Source organism: Haemaphysalis longicornis, unplaced genomic scaffold (genome assembly GCF_048455015.1).
Source record: "Haemaphysalis longicornis isolate Haplotype H1 unplaced genomic scaffold, Haemaphysalis longicornis Haplotype H1 scaffold_2, whole genome shotgun sequence".
Lineage (NCBI taxonomy): Eukaryota > Metazoa > Arthropoda > Arachnida > Ixodida > Ixodidae > Haemaphysalis > Haemaphysalis longicornis.
The window spans coordinates 175607223-175629356 of NW_027526295.1; the positions used below are offsets into that span (position 1 = coordinate 175607223).

The 22134-nt window shown below is 49.3% G+C and overlaps 1 protein-coding gene across 6 annotated transcripts in view; it reads left to right on the forward strand.

Annotated features, from left to right (window-relative positions):
* The window catches only part of Fray (oxidative stress responsive kinase frayed), a 132628-nt gene that overhangs the window by 49411 nt on the left and 61083 nt on the right, over positions 1-22134 (forward strand). The window contains exon 1 of one of the 6 annotated variants that reach the window (XM_077698693.1): positions 3457-3966. The exons of 4 other annotated variants lie outside the window; for them this stretch is intronic. In XM_077698693.1, coding sequence (XP_077554819.1) covers positions 3905-3966 — 62 coding nt within the window. In that variant the 5' untranslated portion in view covers positions 3457-3904. Of the gene's footprint in view, positions 1-3456; positions 3967-13358; positions 13418-22134 lie in introns of those variants that run through there. One more of the 6 variants, XM_077698696.1, reaches the window with a different exon arrangement.

Consider the following 22134-nt stretch of genomic DNA (forward strand, 5'->3'; position numbering starts at 1 on the left):
TCCACCAAACGAAGAAAAAAAAAAGGCCGCGTATCTGCTCCTTTCGTTGCAAATGTCATCAAAAGACGATAGTCTTTGTAGACATTTGCCAAGGAAATGCCCCCCTTTGCTTTCCCGCTCACCTCTCATGCTGTTCCTGTACCGTCGCGCTCATTTCGAGGCAAACACTCTAAAGGTTTGCGCAAGGCGATTTGAATTTATCGCGTTCCACTGCTACAGGCCCGGTTCCTCGATGCCAGCGCTGCAGTACGGCGGAGACGCGCGTGAATGGAGGTGGCCGACTAAAAGGTTCATAGAACCGCGTGGCCGTGCTCCACGTGCGTTCCAAGCAGAACGTGGAACCTAGCTAGTAGAGCCTTTCGTTGATGTTGCCGCGTGATTTTTCATATGCCGCCAGGAGGCGGAGGTTTTCTGCAGTAGATGTAGAATATCATTTGCTATCGAAAAACCAAGCATCTATTAATTTTTTAATAAAGGAACACTGTAAATATCCCTTGTGTACTAATTTCCTGTCTTATATTTGCGTAATGTATCGTTCTTGTTCAACAAAGTTGACAAGTATAAACACATAAACCGGGCTTAGACGTTTACATTTGCCTGTGAGTATATAAGACTATTGCGCAATTTCAATTTTACTTTGGCCGGGTGGCTGAATCGAGTTACAGCCCAAGAAAGACTATCGTCTTTAAAAAAGGCTGACACCACGAATTCGTGGGAATCAGCGTAAACAAAGCTTTAACCGTGGCATACCTCGGTTGAGCTTGCGCGTTCGATTTTTTACAGTGTTTATATTGTAGTTGGTTCTTCCTATTGTAGTTGATTTAGCGTAGTTGATTTTTCAAAAATGTGAGCACTCGCGAGTGCGTCGAGAAAGGAGAAACTTATCAATTTTCCTGACGACACGTCACAAGATTTAAACGCAGGAAACATGATACTCCGGAACTGATGCCATGGTCTCTACCCCAGCCGGCCCCTCGGGCGTAGTACGAGGAGGCCAGCGTTATCTATTCTAACTTCCCCAGGCGCCCCCTTCACCCCCCCCCCCCCACCCCCTGCTGCTTGCTTACGCAGGCCAGCTTTATCTGGTGTAAGATAAAAGCTAGCGACCGCAGCCCTGCACAAATGTAGTAGCAGCAGCCCCCTGAAAACCTGGAGAACAGCCAAATAGAGCTTCGAATGAAATTTTTTGGTATGAGGGGAGCGGGTATACAGATAAATTAAAATTTGAAGTCCAACGCACATGCGATCCTAAGCTTTGGAACGTCAAGGGTTATCGACTGATTTAATCTACCTGTTTTGGGGGTCTGCTGTTTTTCCTTGAGATTTTCTTTCGTCGCATTTCTTTCTATTGCATCTTCATCAGTACAGGCGTCGTGGCTGGGAAACTAACACCTGTGTCCGAGCTTAGCGAAATTCTTTATCCACAGCGTCGCACCTGTTTGGTAAGTGACAGTTTTAATAATGCTTCGTCAGAAGCCACCGCCTTGAACGACATACAGTTAGAAAATAATGGTAGGATGTTTGAAGAAAAACAAGGTTTCCAGTGCGCGACCGAACTAAGGATTTTGGGAAGAAATAATGGAAACAGACGAATAGTGACAAACTGATACAAATTCAAAAGAGTTTTGCGCTTGTTTCACGGGTCGCGTAAACTGTTGGTACGCTGTGGAGGACGAACTGGAGGTAGTACGAAGTTTCAATTTGCAGGGGATGGTGAACACGCTATAGTTGACGTTACGGGGAAGGGTTTTCATTGTGTCGGTAAACTATATGTTTTCTCAAGAATTAATAGTGCGAGCACTTGAAGGCGTCATGCAACCGTTATACTCGTGATTCCTGCTCAGTGTTTGCCGTGTATATATTTGGAGGTTCTTGGAGGAGCTGAGACCGTCTGGTGGACCTCTAAAGAAGGAAAGAATGAAAGAAAGAAGTAAACACAGGCAGACGGACGGACGGACGGACGGACAGACAGACAGACAGACAGACAGACAGACAGACAGACAGACAGACAGACAGATAGACAGACAGACAGAGAAAGTCTGCAGCGAAAGCTTCGCAGGGAAAGTAAAACGTGCGATAACGTCGACAGCAGAAGCGCGCCCTGTACTTCACAGAGCAGGCGCGTTGCGTATCGTCGGAGCTCTGGTGTCAATGCTCCCATTTTGCTTGCACCTGTTTTCCGCAAGGAAAGCTGCGGCGAAGACGAGGAAGCTATGCTGATATTGCGCGTTACGGTCACCTTCAGGGGGTGTTTTATCGCCTCGTCAGCGAGGCTGCAGGAAGCCTCGTCAGTTGGCCGAAAAGAGCGTGCCATGCATGCGACACACGTATACCTTGCCCGCCTATACCCACACCGTGTCACACGTGCGTCGACTCGGTTTCGCAGAAGCCAATGCTTGGACAAAACCCGGTAAGTAAAAGGGCGCAAAAACGAAGCGAAGACAAGCTGGTACAGCCTTGATTATATGCGCGGGTCGCTCAACCGTATCCAGCGGCGACGAGATGTGGAGGATGAGGGGCGTCGGGCCTGGATAAAGCGGAGCGCGCCGACTGGGCGTCGAAATCTGGGGGCACCTCTCCGCTTCTTCTGCGCGGCCGCGGAGGAAACGTTTTTCCAGATACAGAGAAAAGGAATAAAGAGAAAGTAACTGGAGAAACCGGCAGAAAAAGAAGAGAACGTATCGGAAAAGAGCAAGAGGAAAAGTGCAAGCGAGCAGGGACACGTGACCAGACTAGCGCAGATGAGACGACATCTGAGAGCATGGCACACGAGAATCGCGCGCACACAGGAGACCGGAAAACCCCCTTAAGCAAGAAAGGACAAAAGCAAGAAGTGGGCATGCAAAGAAGAAAGAGCCAGCGAGCCGAGAGAGCCGCAGGTTGTGTCTGGGCTCTGGGAAAGAAACCGGAGATATCCCAGGAGGCTCCTCTCTACGCCCGACGCATTCCCCGATCGCGCCGCGAGACCGAGATCGGGGCCTGCCGCCTATTGGAGCCGCGTTCGGCCGACGGCAGCTGCGGCCGTGGGCGACGTCGGGCACCGCGCACATCAGCCGGTCGTCGGCATACTACACCCCGCCAGGCGACGTCCTGGCGACGAGATCCGTGCGAACGCTATCGGCTGCTGGTGCCAGGCGAGGGAAAACGCCGCGTCTCCAATTTACAGCGGCAATCGCGGCTCGTTTATTGTGCTCCCCGACGTTGATCTGGAACGCAGCCTCCGTCAACCAGCCAGCGCCCAGAAGGCGTCGTCTTATTCTCAGTGCCGCTATTTCCTTTGGCCGTCGCTGTCCTTTTTAAGGCCACTTCGAAGGCAGTTTCCGGCTCGAGATTGCGTTGCGGAAGAGGTCGGCATTGTGAACAGCGTCGGAAGAAGACATGGCTCCCTGGCCCCGCTGATTTGGTTTCGAACAGTTCACCGGTCCACCTGGAAAGAAGGAAACGTTTTTAATGTACAGCCCACACCAGTGTCCGTGTTGCTGAATTTCACCAATCGCTCGTGGACGTAATGCTTTCAAGAATTGGGTGAAACGAACATTCACCCTAGATTCGATCTTGGAACTCCATCGAATCTGCATATAGCGGCCGGCTTGACTGACTTCTGCGAGAAAAAAGAGGTAACCAGCTCGTGTTGCTGTCATCCCCCAGGCTTCAACTTCCAGACAGTAGCTACTTGATTGGAAGCGTGCTTGGTCCTGTTTCGGGAGGCCCTGCTCTGTGCAGAGATTTTGGGGACGACCTCCTCCATTCGTGGTTTCGAGTTGGCGGGACACCATTGCAACAAGTGCGCGGAGTGTGCGGAGTGTGACGTAAACAGCGCGTGAAAGACGGATTTGACCACTTCCGGTTCGGGCTGATTCGGCGCGAAAGAGGAATATTACTTCCGCCAACCCTGTGCGGCTTGATGGTCACAATGGTTCCGAAGGAGGTCATCCATCGCCTCTTCTCCAAGACTCGATCTATGGAGTAAGTAATAATCCTATCTGCCTTACGGGCCCCCTTCCGGGAAATACCAAAGAGCGGCAATAAATGGGGCTGTCGAGGACCGAGCGAATGCATCGTTAAAGAACAAAAAACAAAAAAACACACACACACACACACGTGAAGCCCGCTTGTGTTTTGGAATACGTCGCGGAACTGTGCCGGGGAACTAAGTCGAATGTTACATATAAGTCACGATGGGCTGGAACCCAAATACATAATTAGAGAGTTATAGCACAGCGGAGAACCGGTCCCGGTACGGTACCGAGTAGGCGACCGGCGCTACGGCGCGTGCGCAGAGGTTGGAAAACAGGTTGTGCGCATTCGCAGGTGTACCGGGTACCGTACCAGGACCGGTATTCCGCTCTGCTATAACTCTCTATTGTGTGAACGTCATGTTCGTGGGGAATTCTCGTAGTGATCGAACGCACTACGGGAGAGCCATACGATCTTGGCATGTTCCAGCAATCTTTAGTGAGCGACTAGATGACCTACTTTGTATGACCTGCTTAACTTCACTTCTGTTCAGGAAAGCTGATATGAAGTGCTGAGCAAGGTTTCATTTTGTTGCACTTTTGATTTTCTTTTTTTTTTGTTCCTGCTGCGCTTTGCATTTCTATTTACTCTCAGTCTTTCTCCGGTGTTCTTGTTTTGTATTCGCCCTGACGTTTAATAACTGCACGTTATATGCAAACACCAGCTGCCTGTGAAACTTTCGCTGCTGCAGGGCGTCGCAACTTAGGCCAAGCGAAGAGCTTAAGGTTGCCGCGCCTATGTTCTCGTACATTTATCAGTTATGTAAATCTTATCCTCGATTTTCGTTCCATATATTTTTTTCGTATTTTATTGTTCGTATTATGTTTTATTTATCGTTGTGAATCATTACTTGTATCCAATTGGCATCAGGTTCATGCATGACACATACAAATAGCCGTAAACTAACACGGAAGCTCGGGACAATTGGTGAAGCATGACGGAAAATAAAACAGCGCGAAAGACGAGCACGAGAGACGCCGCTACGGCGTTACCCTCTGTCGCCCCTGTCTTTCGCGTTCTTTTATTTTCCGTCATGCCTACACTTCACTTGACTCCGGCCTGAATTTGTTTTGTAGTCCCATCTCATCCGGCTTCAAGGCCCATAATGTGTTCACATATTCATAAAGCATGGTTAGCCAAAGAAGAAATTTCCCCGGGGCACTTAAGTTTGCTTACGTGCTTTGAAAGGGAGAACATTATGGCTCCCTCTGGCGGTATTTATTAAAGAATCCTATGCTGCTACATCGTGTTTGCGTCAATTTTATGAGTTTTGGGTCTTTTGGCACTAATGACTTCGACAGGCAAGCTGGCGACACTTCACGCCACGCCGTCATCAGAATCAGAGCTCCCCGTAACTGGCATGCACTTGTTCTACTCACGCGCCGTGACGTTCACCTGTCACGCGGCACGCACTACGCTGTTGTTCAGTCGCTGCAATCGTGCTGAAGCACTGCCATGGTAACGCACTGGGATCCCTCCTTGGAGACCACGGTTCAAATCGCATGCGAACTCAAACGAATTTTTCATTTCGAACTAGCGGCGGCCGCTTTCTGCAACCAACGACAGTTCCGGCTTTTCGTACAATGGGTCACCTAGCGATCTCGCCTTAAAGCAAAAAAAAAAAAATTAATTCAGTCGCCTTCCACACTGCGAGGAAGGGAACAAAAGAGGTTTGTTTTGTCATTTGCGATTGAGCATATATATACTTCCTGGTTAATTGCCTGAATGATACTTTGACGAAGAGCAGTTTCATTCCAGTGGACAAACGGGGTACTGTCCGTTTCCCTCTCGTTGGAGCCTCCGCATTGACAGCAGACGAGAATTCCACGGTATTTACGACTTAACTGTGAACTATGTAATTTAGAGAGGTAAATAAAACTCGGCGCAATGTTACAGAGTCGTCTTACGAGCCGATTGTCATATAATTCGTTTCACCACCACCATCATCATCATCATCGGCCTATCTACGCCCACTGCAGGGCAAAGGACTCTCCCATGGATCTCCAATTATTCCGGTTCTGGGCTAACTGCGACCAATTTATCCTTACAAACTTCTTGATCTCACCTGCCTATGCAACTTTGTGCCGCCCCCTGCCACTCTTCCATTCCCTAGGGATCCGCTCTGTTACTCTTAATGACCAACGATTATCTTGCCTTCGCATTACATGCCATTACCACACCCATTTCTTCTTGATTTCTACTAATATGTCCTTAACACGCGTTTGTTCCCTGACCTACTCCACTCTCTTCCTGTCCCTTATCGTTACACCTATAATCTTCCTTTCAATTGCTCGATGAGTCGTCCTCAATTTAAGTTGGACACTTAATTCGTTTAGGGATAGTTTAACTGAAACAAGAGTTAGAGCTACTTTCTGTAATGATACTCCCTCCGAAGATGGGCGGGCTTCACTGTGCAACACTCAATGTGGAAAAGCCATCTTACGAAGTCCAAGCTTCACCTCTGAACACAAATGCATTGCAGGGAAGACATCTTTTCAAGGGTAATATATGGCACTAGAATTTGAAGCCCCTAGGACAGATTTTTAATTTTGTTTTTATGATTTTCTCCTTACGCTGAAGGTGTGGCGCACAGTTTCATGATCCCGGGGACTTGAGAGAGCTCCGCAAGGTAGCGCTACGCTCGCGTGCGATTCTTGTCTGCATCGCTATGTTGCCGGCCTAGAGTTTCATACTAATATATGCCAGAGGGAAATCTGGCGCCACTGTCTAGGGGAGCCGAAGTTCAGCGAGTGTTCCTTCAAGCACCGGGCACGCACGTTCCACTTGACCTTGGCATACATAGCTCATGAACAGGCTGAAAAGTGGCCTCCGGCTGCAAAAAAGCGACAATACTACTCTGAAAGATTATTCAAAATTGTTTTGTTATTATAAAAATGAAGCTCCAAGAAATTTACTTGCTAGTGATTATTTAGAAGCTTAAAAAAATTTTACCCTTTTTTTTGTTAATTTTGACCTCGAGACAAAAAAGAAGCCATGACGCTAACCAAGCCAAGTAGGAGAGGAACGTCGCTAGCTGCAATGGCGGCGCCCACGACGGCCCGCGATTGCCGCGCCAGATTTCCCTCTAGTGAATTATTAGTACGAACCTCTATGGTTGCCTCAGATCTGCAGAATTCTAGCCATGGGCATCTTTGCCGTAGAACAGACTGGTTTCCTCCTTACCATCAAACTTTACGCGCGAGTTGGCTTGCAGATTATCAGGTTGTTTATCAAGCTGTAAAATAGACCATGCAGGCGGTGTCAGAGGAAGAACGTTAAGTGCCCAGGCGTCTGGCCGATATTTGATCTCGACATAAGCGTTGCGGTCCTTTACATTCGCGTATCTGCAGATGGGACGACTTCCGGCAGTGGAAAATAAAACTCTTAATCAGTTCCTTTCCGTCCAACCGATTTATTATGCATGTCGTCGTTCCTTGCGCCGACACTTAGCCGAAACTCTTTATACATAAGCAAACGGACTTGTAAGTGAACAGGTCTGATAGGCGGGTTGAGTTACGTTGTTTAATGGGTGGTATTGTAGTTCATTAGACATACATGTGGAGGTCTTTCCAAGGAAGTGAACCATATTTCCGTGCGCGCCCGGCTGTCGGAGTCGTCGTTGATGACGGATGCGGTGTGGACGGCAGGCCCAAGTTGAAATAGATTCTGGTTGGCATGAGGTGGCCGCTGCCAAAGCGCCAAGTCATCGGTCGACCCAGTAAATGCACCCCTCCGTCGAACGACGATGATGATAGAACGCGGAGCTTTCTCGTGGCGGTGGTAGTCAGAGTTTTCACCGAAATTGAGTAGTCGGATAGACGCCGGCTTCATAACGCGAGGGACCCAGGTTCGATTCCGGCCATGGGAAGCGTTTTTTTTTTCCTTCACTTTACCCACGACCATTCTTCATCATCGTCGGAGAAATTTGACTTTCCTGCAGGGCATTTTCGCATTACAGACGCTATCAGTGAGAGCACTGAAGCTTCGCTTTAGTAACAGCCAATGGTAACGGATTACATTCTTCCAACAGCGCGCCTAAAAAGCGACCTTCTCGAATAAAGTTGAAAAGCAAGGCGCAATGTCCATGCCAAGCACGCCTGCTAGCTAGCTCATCGGAGCGCCCTGTGATTAGTAATATGGGACAACGGCGTTGACGGAAACCGGGGTCGGAATGACCAACAATTTGACTTCTGAAATCAGGCCTCTACTGGCCTTTTTGGAAAAGGTCAAATCCCATTAGGTGCGGCGCATTCCATTGCGCGCGCACCAAGAACTCTCGACCGTATACGTCTTAGTTGGCCTCCAGTTTTTGTGGCAGCAGTTTCGCAGAAGTATCAATAGGCATTCTGTAACTAGTATATGCGGTGATTTCGATGTCAAGGTTGTAGACTAACGTCGGCAAAAGACTTGTCGACCCCCCTAACCAAAAAAAACGTTTTCGCGCTCTCATCTCGTAAGAATGTGCTCAGAGATCCTTTGCAACTCGTCATTTCTGCCGTCATTATTTATTTAAGAGCTAAGCAAAATGTCTCAGCGGCACACCAAAAATAGATCTGTGCTTAGTCACTTCCACCGAATCTCAACAAATCGCCCTCCATTTTTTTTTACTGACTTATGCCATTATACGTTATATACACGTAGCTTGGTGTGTTTATAGTACACCAGAAAACGCCAGCCACGGAAAGAGCACGGCTGGGCGGAACAGAAGGTGAGCGCGAGCTCTGCAGAGTAACGGCATGACTAGAAAGGCAAGTCCCTTCGCATCACTCTCCGCGCGTGTTGGCGAGACCAGGTCACGTGACGGCCCATGGAGACCGAGGCGGCCGCGGAGACGCGGCGTCGTCAGCCCGCCGAAGCACCCGTTCTACGCTTCACCGTTTGAAAAATTCTACAGAAGAAGCCGAGGCATACGCTAGGAGGGAGTGACGATGCAACACTTCCAATAAACGCTTTCACTATTTTCTTTGCGGCTGCAAGAATTGTTAAAGCTGTAGTTATCGCCAGCATGGAGCTGCACTGCATGATTTTCTCGCCACAGGAGATCCGCCTTCCGTTGTCTGCGTTGCTTTTGTGGCTTTATAAAGCAAAGCTTTCTACCTCTACCAGCCAACGGTACCTTCGTGGCGTGCAGGACAAGAAACTCCCAGCGCGGCTGGGGAGGGAGAGGGCTGTTTTCACCCACGGAGCAGAGTGTGGATGGCGCGGCGAATGGTTACCCAGCGTTCCCCACGCTGCTCACACCGGCGGGCGCATCGGCGGTACGGCTTTGTCGTCTGCTATAGCGACAGTTGTTTTGGGCCGGTTTTGGTGTAACTTCGCGTCCATTGCGCGCTTCCTTCGCACGGCTGGATTAAATTGTTCGACAGCACCTCCCGGTTAACCCGGACCCGACGGAATTAAGTGGTCGTACGGAAAAATACGTTAAGGATTGGTTTGCAGGGCGGAAAAACAAAATGCAGAGACAACATACAGACATCTGGCCACTAGAGAAGCGCTACCTTTTGCGCACTGCTTGGTGATTATCGATTCGGTTGTGTTTTAAGAGGTATTACAAAAGGCGAAAGAGCAACTGGTTCTGATAAATAGCGATTATAAAAGTTTCCTCAGCTTTCTCGCCATTCTCAAAGATACTAAACAAACTAGTTTAAATCGGTATAAATGGGTATCACTAAGCTCACATGCCTAATTGTTTCGGTGTCTGCGCTTGTGTCGCGCGGTGGTGTAGCCCCGAGCTAGCACATCAGAATGGCTAAGTTCCGCTGTCTCATCCTTCAAAAGATGCTCCACTCCGTTTTATTAGATGCGACGCATGTCTTGCTCTGAGGCATGTCCCTCCTGCGTCGGCGTCGGCGGCGTCCGCACGCCACCTGCGCATGCGCGCCTCTCCTCCGCTCTTCTCTCCGACAGCTGTGCGCAACACTCTCACTCCGTTTCATTATCATAAACAACAGCTGCGTGCGCGCGCTTCGCTCCGCTAGCGTCTGCTCCGGCGCGCAAGTGCGCGCATGCGCGACTCACCTCCCCTGTCTCCTCTCCTTCAGGCGCTGTGAATATAAAGCGGGTAGGGCGTTGCGGCGGTTCAGTCAGCGCTCGCTCTCGTTCGACGCCGCGTGACTTTGCTTGACAACTCCGTGCTTGACTTGATTCTTCCGATAAAGACGTGATGGAAGCGACGGTCCCTTCAGCGAGTGGGCTGACACAATCCAATACCAGCGTCAGCGCAAACGCTCAAGGCAACGTTACGACCAATTGAACCCCCCGATGCGTCGCATCACATCAGGGTTCCCTCGCGGGAAGATGGGCGTAATTTTTCTGCTGTTTACTATCTGCATTAAGATGATGATGGCGTTCTTCAAGATTCTGGTACACTCGCCATCATTAGGCATTGCGTATACAGGTTTGCCAGTTTTTCTAGTACATTTTGCCCGTCATCCTTCAAGAGGTCTGCTGTTATCTGATCCTCACCCGGTGCTTTGCCCCCTTGCATTTCTTTCAAGGCCTTCTTTACTTCTCCTGTCGTTACTGGTGGGATGTCTATCTCCTCTGAACTACTTCCTCTTAAGGTACTCCTGGGCTACTATAACTATTTTATCTCTATTTGTGATGACATTGCCTTGCTTGTCTTTAAGCGCATACACCTGATTTTTCCCCATGCCTAGACGCCTCTTCACTGCTCTCAGGCTGCCTCCGTTCTATACTGCATCCTCAATCCTCTCCATATTTTGCTTCCGTATGTCAGCTGCCCGCTTGTTGATTAACTTCGAAAGCTACGCAAGTTCTATTCTGTCTGCTGGGGTGGATATTGTCACACTTTGCCGTTTCCATACTTTGCCGTCTCCTGGGAAAGTTTACCAGTGTCCTGTCTAGCGATTGTACCTCCGACTTCTACTACACACTCCGTGATAATGCGTGTAAGATTGTAGCTTGCTTCCTGTGTCGTATAAACTGCTTCCTTGGTTAGAGCTGAATATCGGTTCTGCCCTGAATTCTCGAACTTTCTGTCTTACGGTTAGCTCATTGATCGAACTATATGTAGCTTCAAAGACCCACCATTCGATGCTCCCGCGATCACCTTCAACTTGATCGTGACTGCACGCTTTGTTTCAGGTGCGTATACCTAAGAGCTACGGCGCTACAGCCGCGTGCGGTGCGTCGTACAGGCAAATGGGCGCCAAGAGCAAGGAAACAGGAGCGGGTGCTCTCCTCATCCCTCTGGCGGATGCTTAAACGAGCATCCGGGATGCGGGGTGGAGCGCGCCCCGCAGGGTCACAAGCCCTTTAGCTGTGGTCCTCAGCCGACGGGCCTCGCCGCCTGCAGCGTCCGACGCTGTCTAGAAACGACTGTGTGTGCGCGTGCGTGTGGCGGTCGCTCCGGCGACCACTTCTCAAGGTCGGTGCAATTGTCGCCGTGACAGAGAACTTGACTCGTCAAGTAAACCTTCGCTTGTGGAACAAGGACAGAGCGAGCAAATGTGCCCGAATTCGGCTGCTTAGTTCGTGCGCTGTGAAGCGAATCCTTTCCCAGCAATCTTTCCTCTTCGCGCGTGCCGGAGACGCACCACGTTGCGAGGGGGAGGGAACTCTGTGCCCGACTCCCCGGCCGACCCGGCGTCGTCAAGTTCGCAACGGCGGTGGGGCTGTATCTCCCAGAGGGCTACTCTTCCGACGCAACGTGCTCCTCCGTTGGTGCAGCTAGGGATATTCCTGTGAGGTGTATAAGCTAAGCTGCCCTCACCACATAGCGGATATCAAGAGTGGCTGCCATAATCCCAGCCGAGGAAAAGAACTACGTCCGCAATGTGAGTGTCCTGCGCTCAGCTTACTGCCCGTGGCTCTGTCGTTTCATCTTGGGCGGAGAAAATCGCTTGTGGGGGGGGATGTTGTTGTTAGGGGTCTAGAAACACAGTTGGCAACGTCGTCACAGCGCGAACGTCGCTTGAAAGTTTGGTGATGGATGACGGAGGCCTGCAAACAATTTCTTTGCTTATCGTGTAGAGTTATTATTTTAATGACGTGGCATGTACCATGACGAAGCATTTCAAGGCCTATTGGACACTACGGGTCACTTTTATTCAACACTGTAATTGTTTTTTGTTGTTGTTGTTGTTGTTGTTGGCGGGCTTAATTGAAAACCGCAAGAGTAGGTCGTCCTATGCAGGAGCAGCAGACCATGTAGTTAGTTCTGCCTCTTCAGTAATGGTTTAGTACCTCGTACTTTTGAGCCACACACATATCTATCCATCAAAAGGTGTTAATTGGGTGCATACGCCCACAACCTCAATTACCAGACAAGGCACGCACAAGCCCATTCCTTGCCAAGCCCTCATTTCGCTGGACGGCCCCGGGCACTTCTGCATTCGTTTCCACACGATTTGCTCGCTGGAGAATTTAACGATGCCGGAACACCTGTCGAGTTCCCCGCGTATACGCCCAAGCATGCAGTTCGCCCATAAGCCGAGTGCCGCGCGTGAGGCACAGATGGCATAATCGCGTCCGATGGGTGCAGTCGACTGCGCCGGAAGTCACTGTTCTTATGCCTTTGCGCGATTATCCGTAACGCAGTTCTTCTGGCTTGTGCAACTTCCGCACTGCTCGCAGCCGATGTCTGCGTGATCTCGACTCTGCCGTACTGTACAGTCCCCGCGCCGTCAGAAGCGCGACCGTGACCGCAACGACGAACCAGTTTCCTCTAAGCTACGTTGCTCAATATCCCCGGCGCGTCCTCGTGATTGGCCCTAACTGTGATAACATATGCCGACCGGCAGCGAACAACTGCGTATGCATGCACGCTTCCCTATGCCTACTAATGCGGCGGCCACCGAATCTGGCGTAACGTCGCACTTCATTACGATCCAGAAAAGGGGTTTAGCGCCCCTTCTCCCCCCTCTACCTCCCCACTCGTGGAAACCTGCTTTCTCCCGAACGTTATGCTTAACCACGCGTAGCTCGCCTCGTGGTTGGTTGGCACAGTTATTCTATTACGTAGGTTTCACGCAATAACGCATGAACACCGCGTCACCAGATGTTCGTGAGCGGTTGTCCAATCCGACGCTGTATGACACGTGTCCGAACACTGTCGAGTCGTAAGACACACCATGCCGTCTGTATATCGTTGTCCACCTCCGTATTGCGTCCTCGAATCCAGGCGTGTACTCCAATACAAGCGTGTATGCGATACGGGCCAATATCAGGAAGACGCGGCAGGTATTAATAGCATCCGCCAGAACGCGTGCAGGTTCAATCCGCCGTTGCGCTGTTTTCTGACACGCCGTGCCACCGTGGCGGGATAAGCAAGCGGGCCCTTCGGTCTGCCGTGTAAAAGGAGACGTCGGAGACCAGGTAGTGACTTCCGCGTCATGGCGACTCTCTATGCTGACGTGCATTCTATTTCTTTTTACTGGTGAGTACTTGTCCTGTAGCTCTCCCGATTCTCTGGCTTAACGTGCTGAAGATGAGAATTCTATTGGGCGTGTCGCAGCTACACCGGGTATCTGTCCTGTGAAGTTCACGCGGAGAACGGCTTCCGATATGAGCCCTAATCAGCCCTCGTGGAGTTTTTTTAAAATACACCAAGCGTCGTATCACACACGATTTCGCATTTGATAATCATCGGAATAGCATCCACCGTTAGAAAGAATCAGATTCTTGACCTCAGTCGTTCCAGAAGGCCTCTTAGCCACTGCGTCACTGCAGCAGGCCGCATCCCACAACTAATCTCAACGATGCTCTCAACTGTCTACTTAATGGAACCGGGCATATTCAACAGGTTCTTTGAATTGAGGCCTCTATGCTCTAGCCGCAGGCGCCGTACGTTAATCTCTATGAATCGTTACACCATTGCTAATATCAGAGTACTTCAATGCTTTGAAAGACTCTGCTAATATGGTGCCTCTGCTTTTTGAAAAGTTCTCCCCGAATTGTTGCAGCAGCAACAAACTTCGCCTCGAGTTTATTTTTATCTTCAGTCCTCCTCATTGTTGTCCTGCATTCTTTCTCTCCTTGAGTTGGCCTCTTGTCCTCCTTTCTTGGACTTTAATCTTCGCTGCCTACTTACTAAGGTAGTACTGCCCTATTATGTGACCAAAGTGCACCAATCACGTCTTTGCTCATCAGATCGAACGGCTTTGCCCTTAACACTCCGTTGGATGCGGCCACTGCGACTCCAATATTTTCTTCTTTTTATTATACACCTTACTATAAACCTTTTCGATTGTTTCCATACCGCGTATTACCCTTAAATTCTTCACAGCCCCCTCCCCCAACAACGTAGCCGAACGATCACCATTTTTCTTTTAAGACTTTGTATTTTACGATTTTTTAATCTGTCTGTCTGTCCGTCCGTCCGTCCGTCCGTCCGTCCGTCCGTCTGTCTGTCTGTCTGTCTGGCTGTCTGTCTGCCTGTCTGTCTGTCTGTCTGTCTGTCTGTCTGTCTGTCTGTCTGTCTGTCTGTCTGTCTGTCTGATCGCTGGTCCCTAGATTCAGCCACCCGAATCTGGTACAATAATGCCTGCTTTTCAACATTGTTGTGCAAAAAAAAACATTATAGGCACATTTGAGGTAAAACATCGATTCACAGCTGATATTCGCAGTGCTTTTTAAAGCTGATAGTCATTCTTCATCAACGCGAAAATTTTGATCTGTCTGTCTGTCCCTCGACTCAGCCACCCGGCCAAAAGTTAGAATTATTGAACGAGACGTCTGTATGGGTAAAAAACATTGCCGATATAATCTGGAAGCTTACTTCGTACTTGTCCCCTTGTTCAGCGAAAAGAAAACAGGAATATTTCAAGCAAAACATGAATACATAACTGGTATACGCAGCGTTCTTTTAATGAAAAAAAAATATTCCGGGCCATCTTCACTAACGTGAAAACTGGGGAGGGGCGAAGTATGGAGTGTCAGTGTATCTTGGCGCCTTGGCATTTTTGCCCACGGAAATGAGACCGTAACGTGAAACCTGGGGAGGGGCGAAGCATGTAGTGTATAAGTGTATTCTTGGCACCTTGGCATTTTTGCCCCACGGAGATGACACCGTTGGGGGTAGATGTATACAGATTTGCTGTAAGTATCGTGTCTTTAAAGCACGAAGCGTTCTAGCGCGAGGCGTTGTGAAACAAGTGTCCCGGTGTTTTAGCACCGTGACTACATGATACTACGACGACATGAGACGCCGACAGCCCTAGCCCCTCAGTGGATTCGCCCCTAATAGACATGGCCGCAATTTTTTCTATGGGCAGCAGAAAAAAAAATGCGTCCAAAGCAATATCTTAACCACACAATACCAAAAGGTTTGGCACACATGCCTTGGACTCGTGGCTGGAGCGGCAGACGCAACGTTAACAAAACGTCTCAGCAGGAAGAGCGACAGCAGTGCGAACGCGGGAACATTGAATTTAATTAAGCGAACCTTCACTGTGTTTATCACAGGAGGACCGAGACAGGAGAGGAACAGCGTGGGAGGTGGGCTGAAGAGAGAAGAGAGGTGCTTATCCGCTAGTAAAAGATCAGCCGCACAGTAAGCGTATGATGGGGTGCAATAGAGAAGCTCTCCGTGTCAACCACAGCTTACCTTTGTCATTAAAAATTAGGATAAACAATAACGCGTGATTTCGGTGCTGTCATATGCCGCAGGATAGATTAAACTAGCGCAGGATTAGAGCAACTGCAAGTCGGCCGATTTATTATGGTTGTGATGGACCCGCCGAACATACTGTTTTTCGAGAGTTTTTTATTGGAATAGCAGCCAAGCCGCTTTCCCCATATCGCACCTTTTTGATGCCACAGGCTCTGTCCGCTACTTTCGACCCAAAAAAATCGCTCCTCCAGCCACCCAGCCGCATACCTTCCCCGCTTCACCGTTTCCCGTTATCTGGCGGCGCCCTCAATGGGAATGAATCCCATTCACAACCGTCGGCTGCCCCGCTTATCGCTAATTACGCAGTCCTTACGGCGGGACATCGTCGGGCCGACCGCGTTGTCTCGTCGTGCGTCAACGTCAAAAGCGGCTGGTATTCCACGTGCCAATGGGCACGACGAGACCGACATTCTTGAGATAATCTACTCCCGGGAAACTCACGGGCTCCGATATGTGTACGCGCACACGCATACACCAGTGCTAAGTGCATATATACCACATTACAGAGCGGAAGCCCAGTGCGTGTATACGGCGCGGGCGGAAATACTGGGAACCGCTGCGAAGCAAGGCCAGCATGCACCGCGGTAACACCTGGAAGGGACACAGCGTGGAGATGAAGAAGACTTGTGGGCACCGTGTTCCAACTTCATCGAATATCTGCTCTAATAAGAGCGAATTTTGAAATACTTCGTTCTCCCGCTCACTGGAGAGCCAATGGTATCGTAGGAAAAAAAAAAGGGGGGGGGGGGGGGGGGGGTGGCATACACCTCGGCCTTCTGTCGGCGCCGGTGGTGTTGAAAGATGACAGCTACGGATGCGAATGGAACGCGCTTCCTCTTCGACCTCGTGCGTGTGCGTGTATATACAAGTGTGTGCCGTATATTTATAGTAACCTCGCTCAAATGGCGACACGCGTGCATGTGTATGGCGTGTACGCGGTAAGCTTACTCGGTACCGTGCGCAGGATGCGCTATATGGGCCACGCATCTAGGCGGGTACACCACTGTTACGAAACCGCCCTGAGAGCCAGCCATGGAGATTCGGCGAGAGCGACCCGCGATTTTCTTCGGTGAAACAACTATGATTCGCGAGAGTAATGACTGGCATTGAGGAGGTTCCGGTATCATTCTCTTACCCGCTCGATTTTTCTTCCTCGTATGGCATTTCCTGCGCTATTTGGCTCCTTTTCGACGCTTGAGTGGCAGCGGATAGGGGACTTGGTGTGTCCGGAAAGCGCTTTCCTCTCCCCCTCATGCTGGACGACATGGCGGTTCATCGGGAAATTGGATAGCACAGACCACACACACCCGCTTTATTCTGTCTCAATTGCTTTGCACAACACCGAAACAGCGCCACTCAAATAGGCCGCCAGGCTGCCAGATTCCTTGCCTGTCGATATTCTCCTGACTACCGTGGAAGCAGAGAAAATGTTGGTAGTGCATGTAGGGGGAATCATTGTATAGCGTCGCATTGTTGCTGAAACACAAAACAGGCTTACGTGCTGTACGTGTACAGCATTAGTCCTTTAAAATGCGATAAGTTTAGCCTGGTCAAGCCCTTATATTATAAAAGAAAAACTTGTATTGTGTCATGTCTGAAGGCATCCTCAGCTTAAAAAGCGCCGTATGTTGTCCCACTCGCTTGTCCGTGTCCTAGCGCTTCAAGATTCCGTCATGTCATACCAACAGGCCCAAAGCAGCACCCTCGTCAGCTTAAAAAGTTGTACGAACTCTGACAGTCAAGTGTCGTAATTACTCAATCCACACTCTTAGGCAAAAAGGACCAGAAGTTCGTCCTTTTGGGGGACTAACGGCCTTTGCGACAATCATTACTTTCTTTGGGGACTAAATGTGAGGGGACGAACCGTTAGTCCACCACCCGGTCGGTCTGTTCCGATACTCCGCAAGGCCGAACTGCTAAGAGTCGCAGAAAAAAAAAGGGGGGGTCTACACAAGGAAACCGACGCGCTACCACTACACAACGCCGCCGGACGGATGCTGCGGTAGATAATATTCAAGTGCGCAGCGTGTAGTGCTGTGCCAGGTGATGGATTCATTGCAACTGGTGCCGGAATTTCTATCCGTGCAAGCGACCGTGAGCGCGCTTTGCGCTTAGCGCTTTGCCAACTTTAGGAACTATTGCTCAGTTCGATTCTAAGTACAGCCTCAGAATCATAGTTTTTTATCGTAAAGAGCAATCAACTCGTCACCTAGTTGAGATAGATGGCTGGGTGATCGGACGACTCATTTGTTTCCGCACAAATTAGCGCAAACTAAGTGTATTCTTGCTGTTCGATACATATGGTAAGTGCTCTAGGTATCGTTTGTGAAGCGGTCGTCTTTGTGAGTGTCAGAATAGGGAAACAGACCATATTTTCCTGCATCGGCGACATCGAATTCGGTGTTGCTTAGCCTGAAATCTTCGCTAGACGATCGAGACTAGATTAGCGTCGCTAGACGATCGGGACTGGGAAATGAAGCCGGGTTTTACAGTAGATGCAGAATTTACATAGCTTTGGTGCACAAGGCAATTATGTACTGAGTGCAAAAGATAACTTCAAGACGCTTAAGTGTACCGAGCATTTTTATTTTGCAGTTGTTGTCATCAGCATGTAATGCGTTTTTCTCGTCTTAAACATATACATATTCATTACGCTTGGGGATCAACGTTTGCTATTGTCGCTAATATTTGTGTTATTGTTGACGGTCTTGAAATCTTTCATTGGCCGTTATTACCTCGCCCGAATCGTATGCTACACAGCATAACATAACCTCACCGAGATGCGTCTGGCCATCGCGCTTCGCCGCTCCTTGCCATTACCCGCCGCTCTATTAACCCTATAGGCGATTTTCTTATAATTAACATCGATATTTTCTCCCGTGGCACCATGTAAAGGACCCACTGACTGCAATGACTTGTGTTTAGATCGACGGGGACCAACAGTTGGTCCGCATTTGTGCACACGGCACACACTCTGCTACAGATATTCCCCTTGAAGATGAACTGTTGCCCGCGAAGACTAACAGCTGTATTTTAGTCCCTATTTTAGTTCTTTTTGCCTAAGAGTGCATGAAATTTGTAAAAGAACACGTGCTAGCCAAGCGCCAGAATCCATTGATGTGATGTACGCTTCTCAATGGGTCGATCAAAAAGTATACACGTTATTTTTGAGCAAACTATTTCGCATTTATCCGCAAAACAACAAACTATAGGCTAAGCAAAATATCTATAGTTACGTTCCGTGGGCCACCATTTTTATCGTGAACTTTTACTGCTTGTTCAAGCATAGAGTGATGCCACAATACAGAAAAGCAACACGTGAGCGTCACATGCACCGAATACTTGCGGTAATCTTTCAGTTTTAAGTCCCCTGGTAACCTCCCTTCTTTTCTTTACGTTTTAGAGAGAGAGCTCTGAAGGCACTGAGAAAGAGACTGAGGCCGAGTCGTTGAGAAGAGCAACAGTCCCTGAAGGCGGTAATGTTGTTCACCTCAGGCAGGCCCCGTAGACTAAGCCGCAAAGTGGGAGTGGCGAATAGACAGCGGGGGAGTAAAGAGTGCTTAAGAAGGAGTATTAGAAAAAAGAAAGTTCGGGACATCTGGGTCCAGGAGCGCCGAGTGCTGCACCACACAAGTACAGGTTCCACCAGATATGCTGCGTCCGCGCAACACAAATGCGAGCCCAGCAATATTTTATCACAAGGAGGCTGGGCAGGGTCCACAGTTTTACGCCGCCGTATACGCGCCCAGGTGTGCGCGGAAGTCTTGCTCAGCCAGGAATCACCGAAGATTGCGAAACCATGTGCAATCGCGGTGACGTGATCATGTGACAGACGCCGCGATTTGGCGGGCGCTGGAAGACGATGGAGTGGGAAATGACCCGATAAAGGAATCGCATTTTAAAAAGAAAACGCGCCCGCGTTGAGAGGCGATATACAGTCACCCAGGTGGGCAGTATGTTTCCTTTCACATTTGAACGAATTACGTGTGTGTTAATGTCCATGTGGTACCACGCTGAACGACTGAGACATGATCTCTCTGAAGTTCGGATGATTTCAGTGTAGGCGTATCCAAGCAGGAAGATGCCTGGCATCGTGAGTTTACATGCAGTAAATTGAATACCATAATGCTCAAAGCACCCAAAGCAACAAAGACACGAGAGGGACAGATCAGGCCGCTAGTCTAGTGCGTACGTCACTGGTGACGCACTTAGGCTAGCTGGGACAATGGGGTCACCGATAGTCCTATAATAAGAATCATTTCGAATCTGCCCTTGTGTTGATCACACTATGCCTACGCAGCAATTGCCGTGTAATTTTTTTTTTTCGAATGGCAGACAAAGGTTTGGGGTGAAGTACCCGTCCCACTTCAGTGCCCGTGGATAAGAATGAGCGAGGTGCTTTCTTGTGTAATCAAGAAAATGCGGAAGTTTTTTTCCGTAACCCTGGGCGATTTTGTTTCGCGATGACTGCGATCTCACTCGTTTCACGCCTGTGAAATAAAAATAAAAAGGAGCAGAGTATATGTACAGTTAATCGCTTAGAGATTACGCACCTAAAGCGCTGCGTTTTCGGATGAAGACGATCAAATCTAAGAAGAATCACGCGCACACTCTATTCTGACAAGTTTTCGTGGTTCGAATTCTAATCGCTATTTTTTTTTCGCACAATGTTCAAATAGATAACAAATACACCGCCTCAATCACGTGAACTTGGTAGCACACATTCGCGGGAATTGCAATGAGGCAAAGATACGTTGGTGCTGTTGTACGAAGACGAGATAAAAGATGAAGGAAAGAGGCTTGGAGCAGAACATGTTTGTTGTGGGACAACTTTCTGGCGCGCAGTCAGGTTGATTGTAGGTTTTAACGCGCCGACGCAACGCAGGCGATGAGGCGCGCCGTAGTGGAGGGCTCCGGATTAATTTTAACCACCTGGGGATCTTTAACGTGCGCCGAAATCTCGTACACACGGGCGTTTTTGCTTTTCGCCTCCATCAGAAAAGTGGCCACCGCAGCTGGGAATCGAACCCGCGACCTCGTGCTCAGCAGCACAGTACCTTAGCCACTGAACCACCGCGGCGGGTTCCTGGCGCGTAGTCAGAAGCTTGAAATCAGAGCCGCGTCAGATGCACCCATTTCCATCAGTGGTTCTACGTAGCGGACGCAGTGAGATTGAAGTGGCGGAAGCGCACTGAAAAAAGATCACTTTCCCTTCCACCTCAACTGTAGTGTATATATTTTCGCGACATCTGGGCGGAAGCGCACTGAAAAAAGATCACTTTCCCTTCCACCTCAACTGTAGTGTATATATTTTCGCGACATCTGGACTCTCTACGTCAAATGCTGTGATTTTCGACTGTCCTTTCACCATGCGGGATCTCCTTAATGCCTTAGCGTCTGCGAACCGGTCGTCAGCACCAGGCTCCGACAAGATTACCTATTCCACCTTAACCCATACTGGTGAGAACGGCCTGCAGCATTTACTCTCAATCTACAATTCTTCCTGGAGCTCAGGGCGCCTCGTAGCCACTAGAAGATCGGGCTTGTTCTCAAACCTGGAAAGTCACAAGCGGACATGAACTCCTACCGACCAATAACACTTTTGAGCTGCGTTGGCAAGGTTACGGAGAAGATGGTTTTGGAGCACCTGGTCTGGGACCTTGAAAACAGGGCAGTGTATATGCCACACGTGTCGGGCTTCATGAGCGGAGAAGTAGGATAGATATATCCTTATGTTATCACGGTACATAACCCAGCAGATGGTGTCAAAGAATATAACTGTGTCTAGACGTCAAAGATGCCTTTGACAGCGTCGCCCATGATGCTATTTGCCTAGAAATGACGGCTGTAGGTATCAGGAGGCAAATGTTTACGTGGCTAAGTGACTATCTTCGAGACAGGACGGTATATATGACCACTACTAGCGAAGTTACTACCGGTCACGCTATAAGACCAGGTGCTCCGCAAGCAGTTGTCCTTAGCCACATTCTCTTTAACATCTGTCTGGTTGGTCTCCCAAAAGTATTACCTCCTGGTGTGAATATATCATTGTATGCTGACGACATCTGGTGTGTCTGGTGCTCGGGGAGAAACCGCCGAAGCATAAAGCATACGAGCAACGCTGCAACTGGCGATCGGAAAATTGGCACGATACCTGAAAAATTGGGGTCTCGTTCTTGCGCCTGAAAAATGCGCTGCGATGGCATTTGCAAGACGCGGCATGTCTCGTTATGCCCTAACTATAGCAAGCTGCGCCGTACCATATGTGCGATGCCCTCGATTCTTGGGCATTGTCTTTGATAGGTCAACGTCGTGGACCCATTATATTCGGTGCCTCAAAGACAAACTACCGTCTTTCTTGCACATCCTACGTGAAGGATTTTTCAGGCCCCTGGAACAGCAAAGGCAGTGCGGTGCCCGGTTTTAAAGCTCTTGTGTGTGTTTCCTTAGAGACTGTGGACCCGACCCCAGCTTGTGACTGC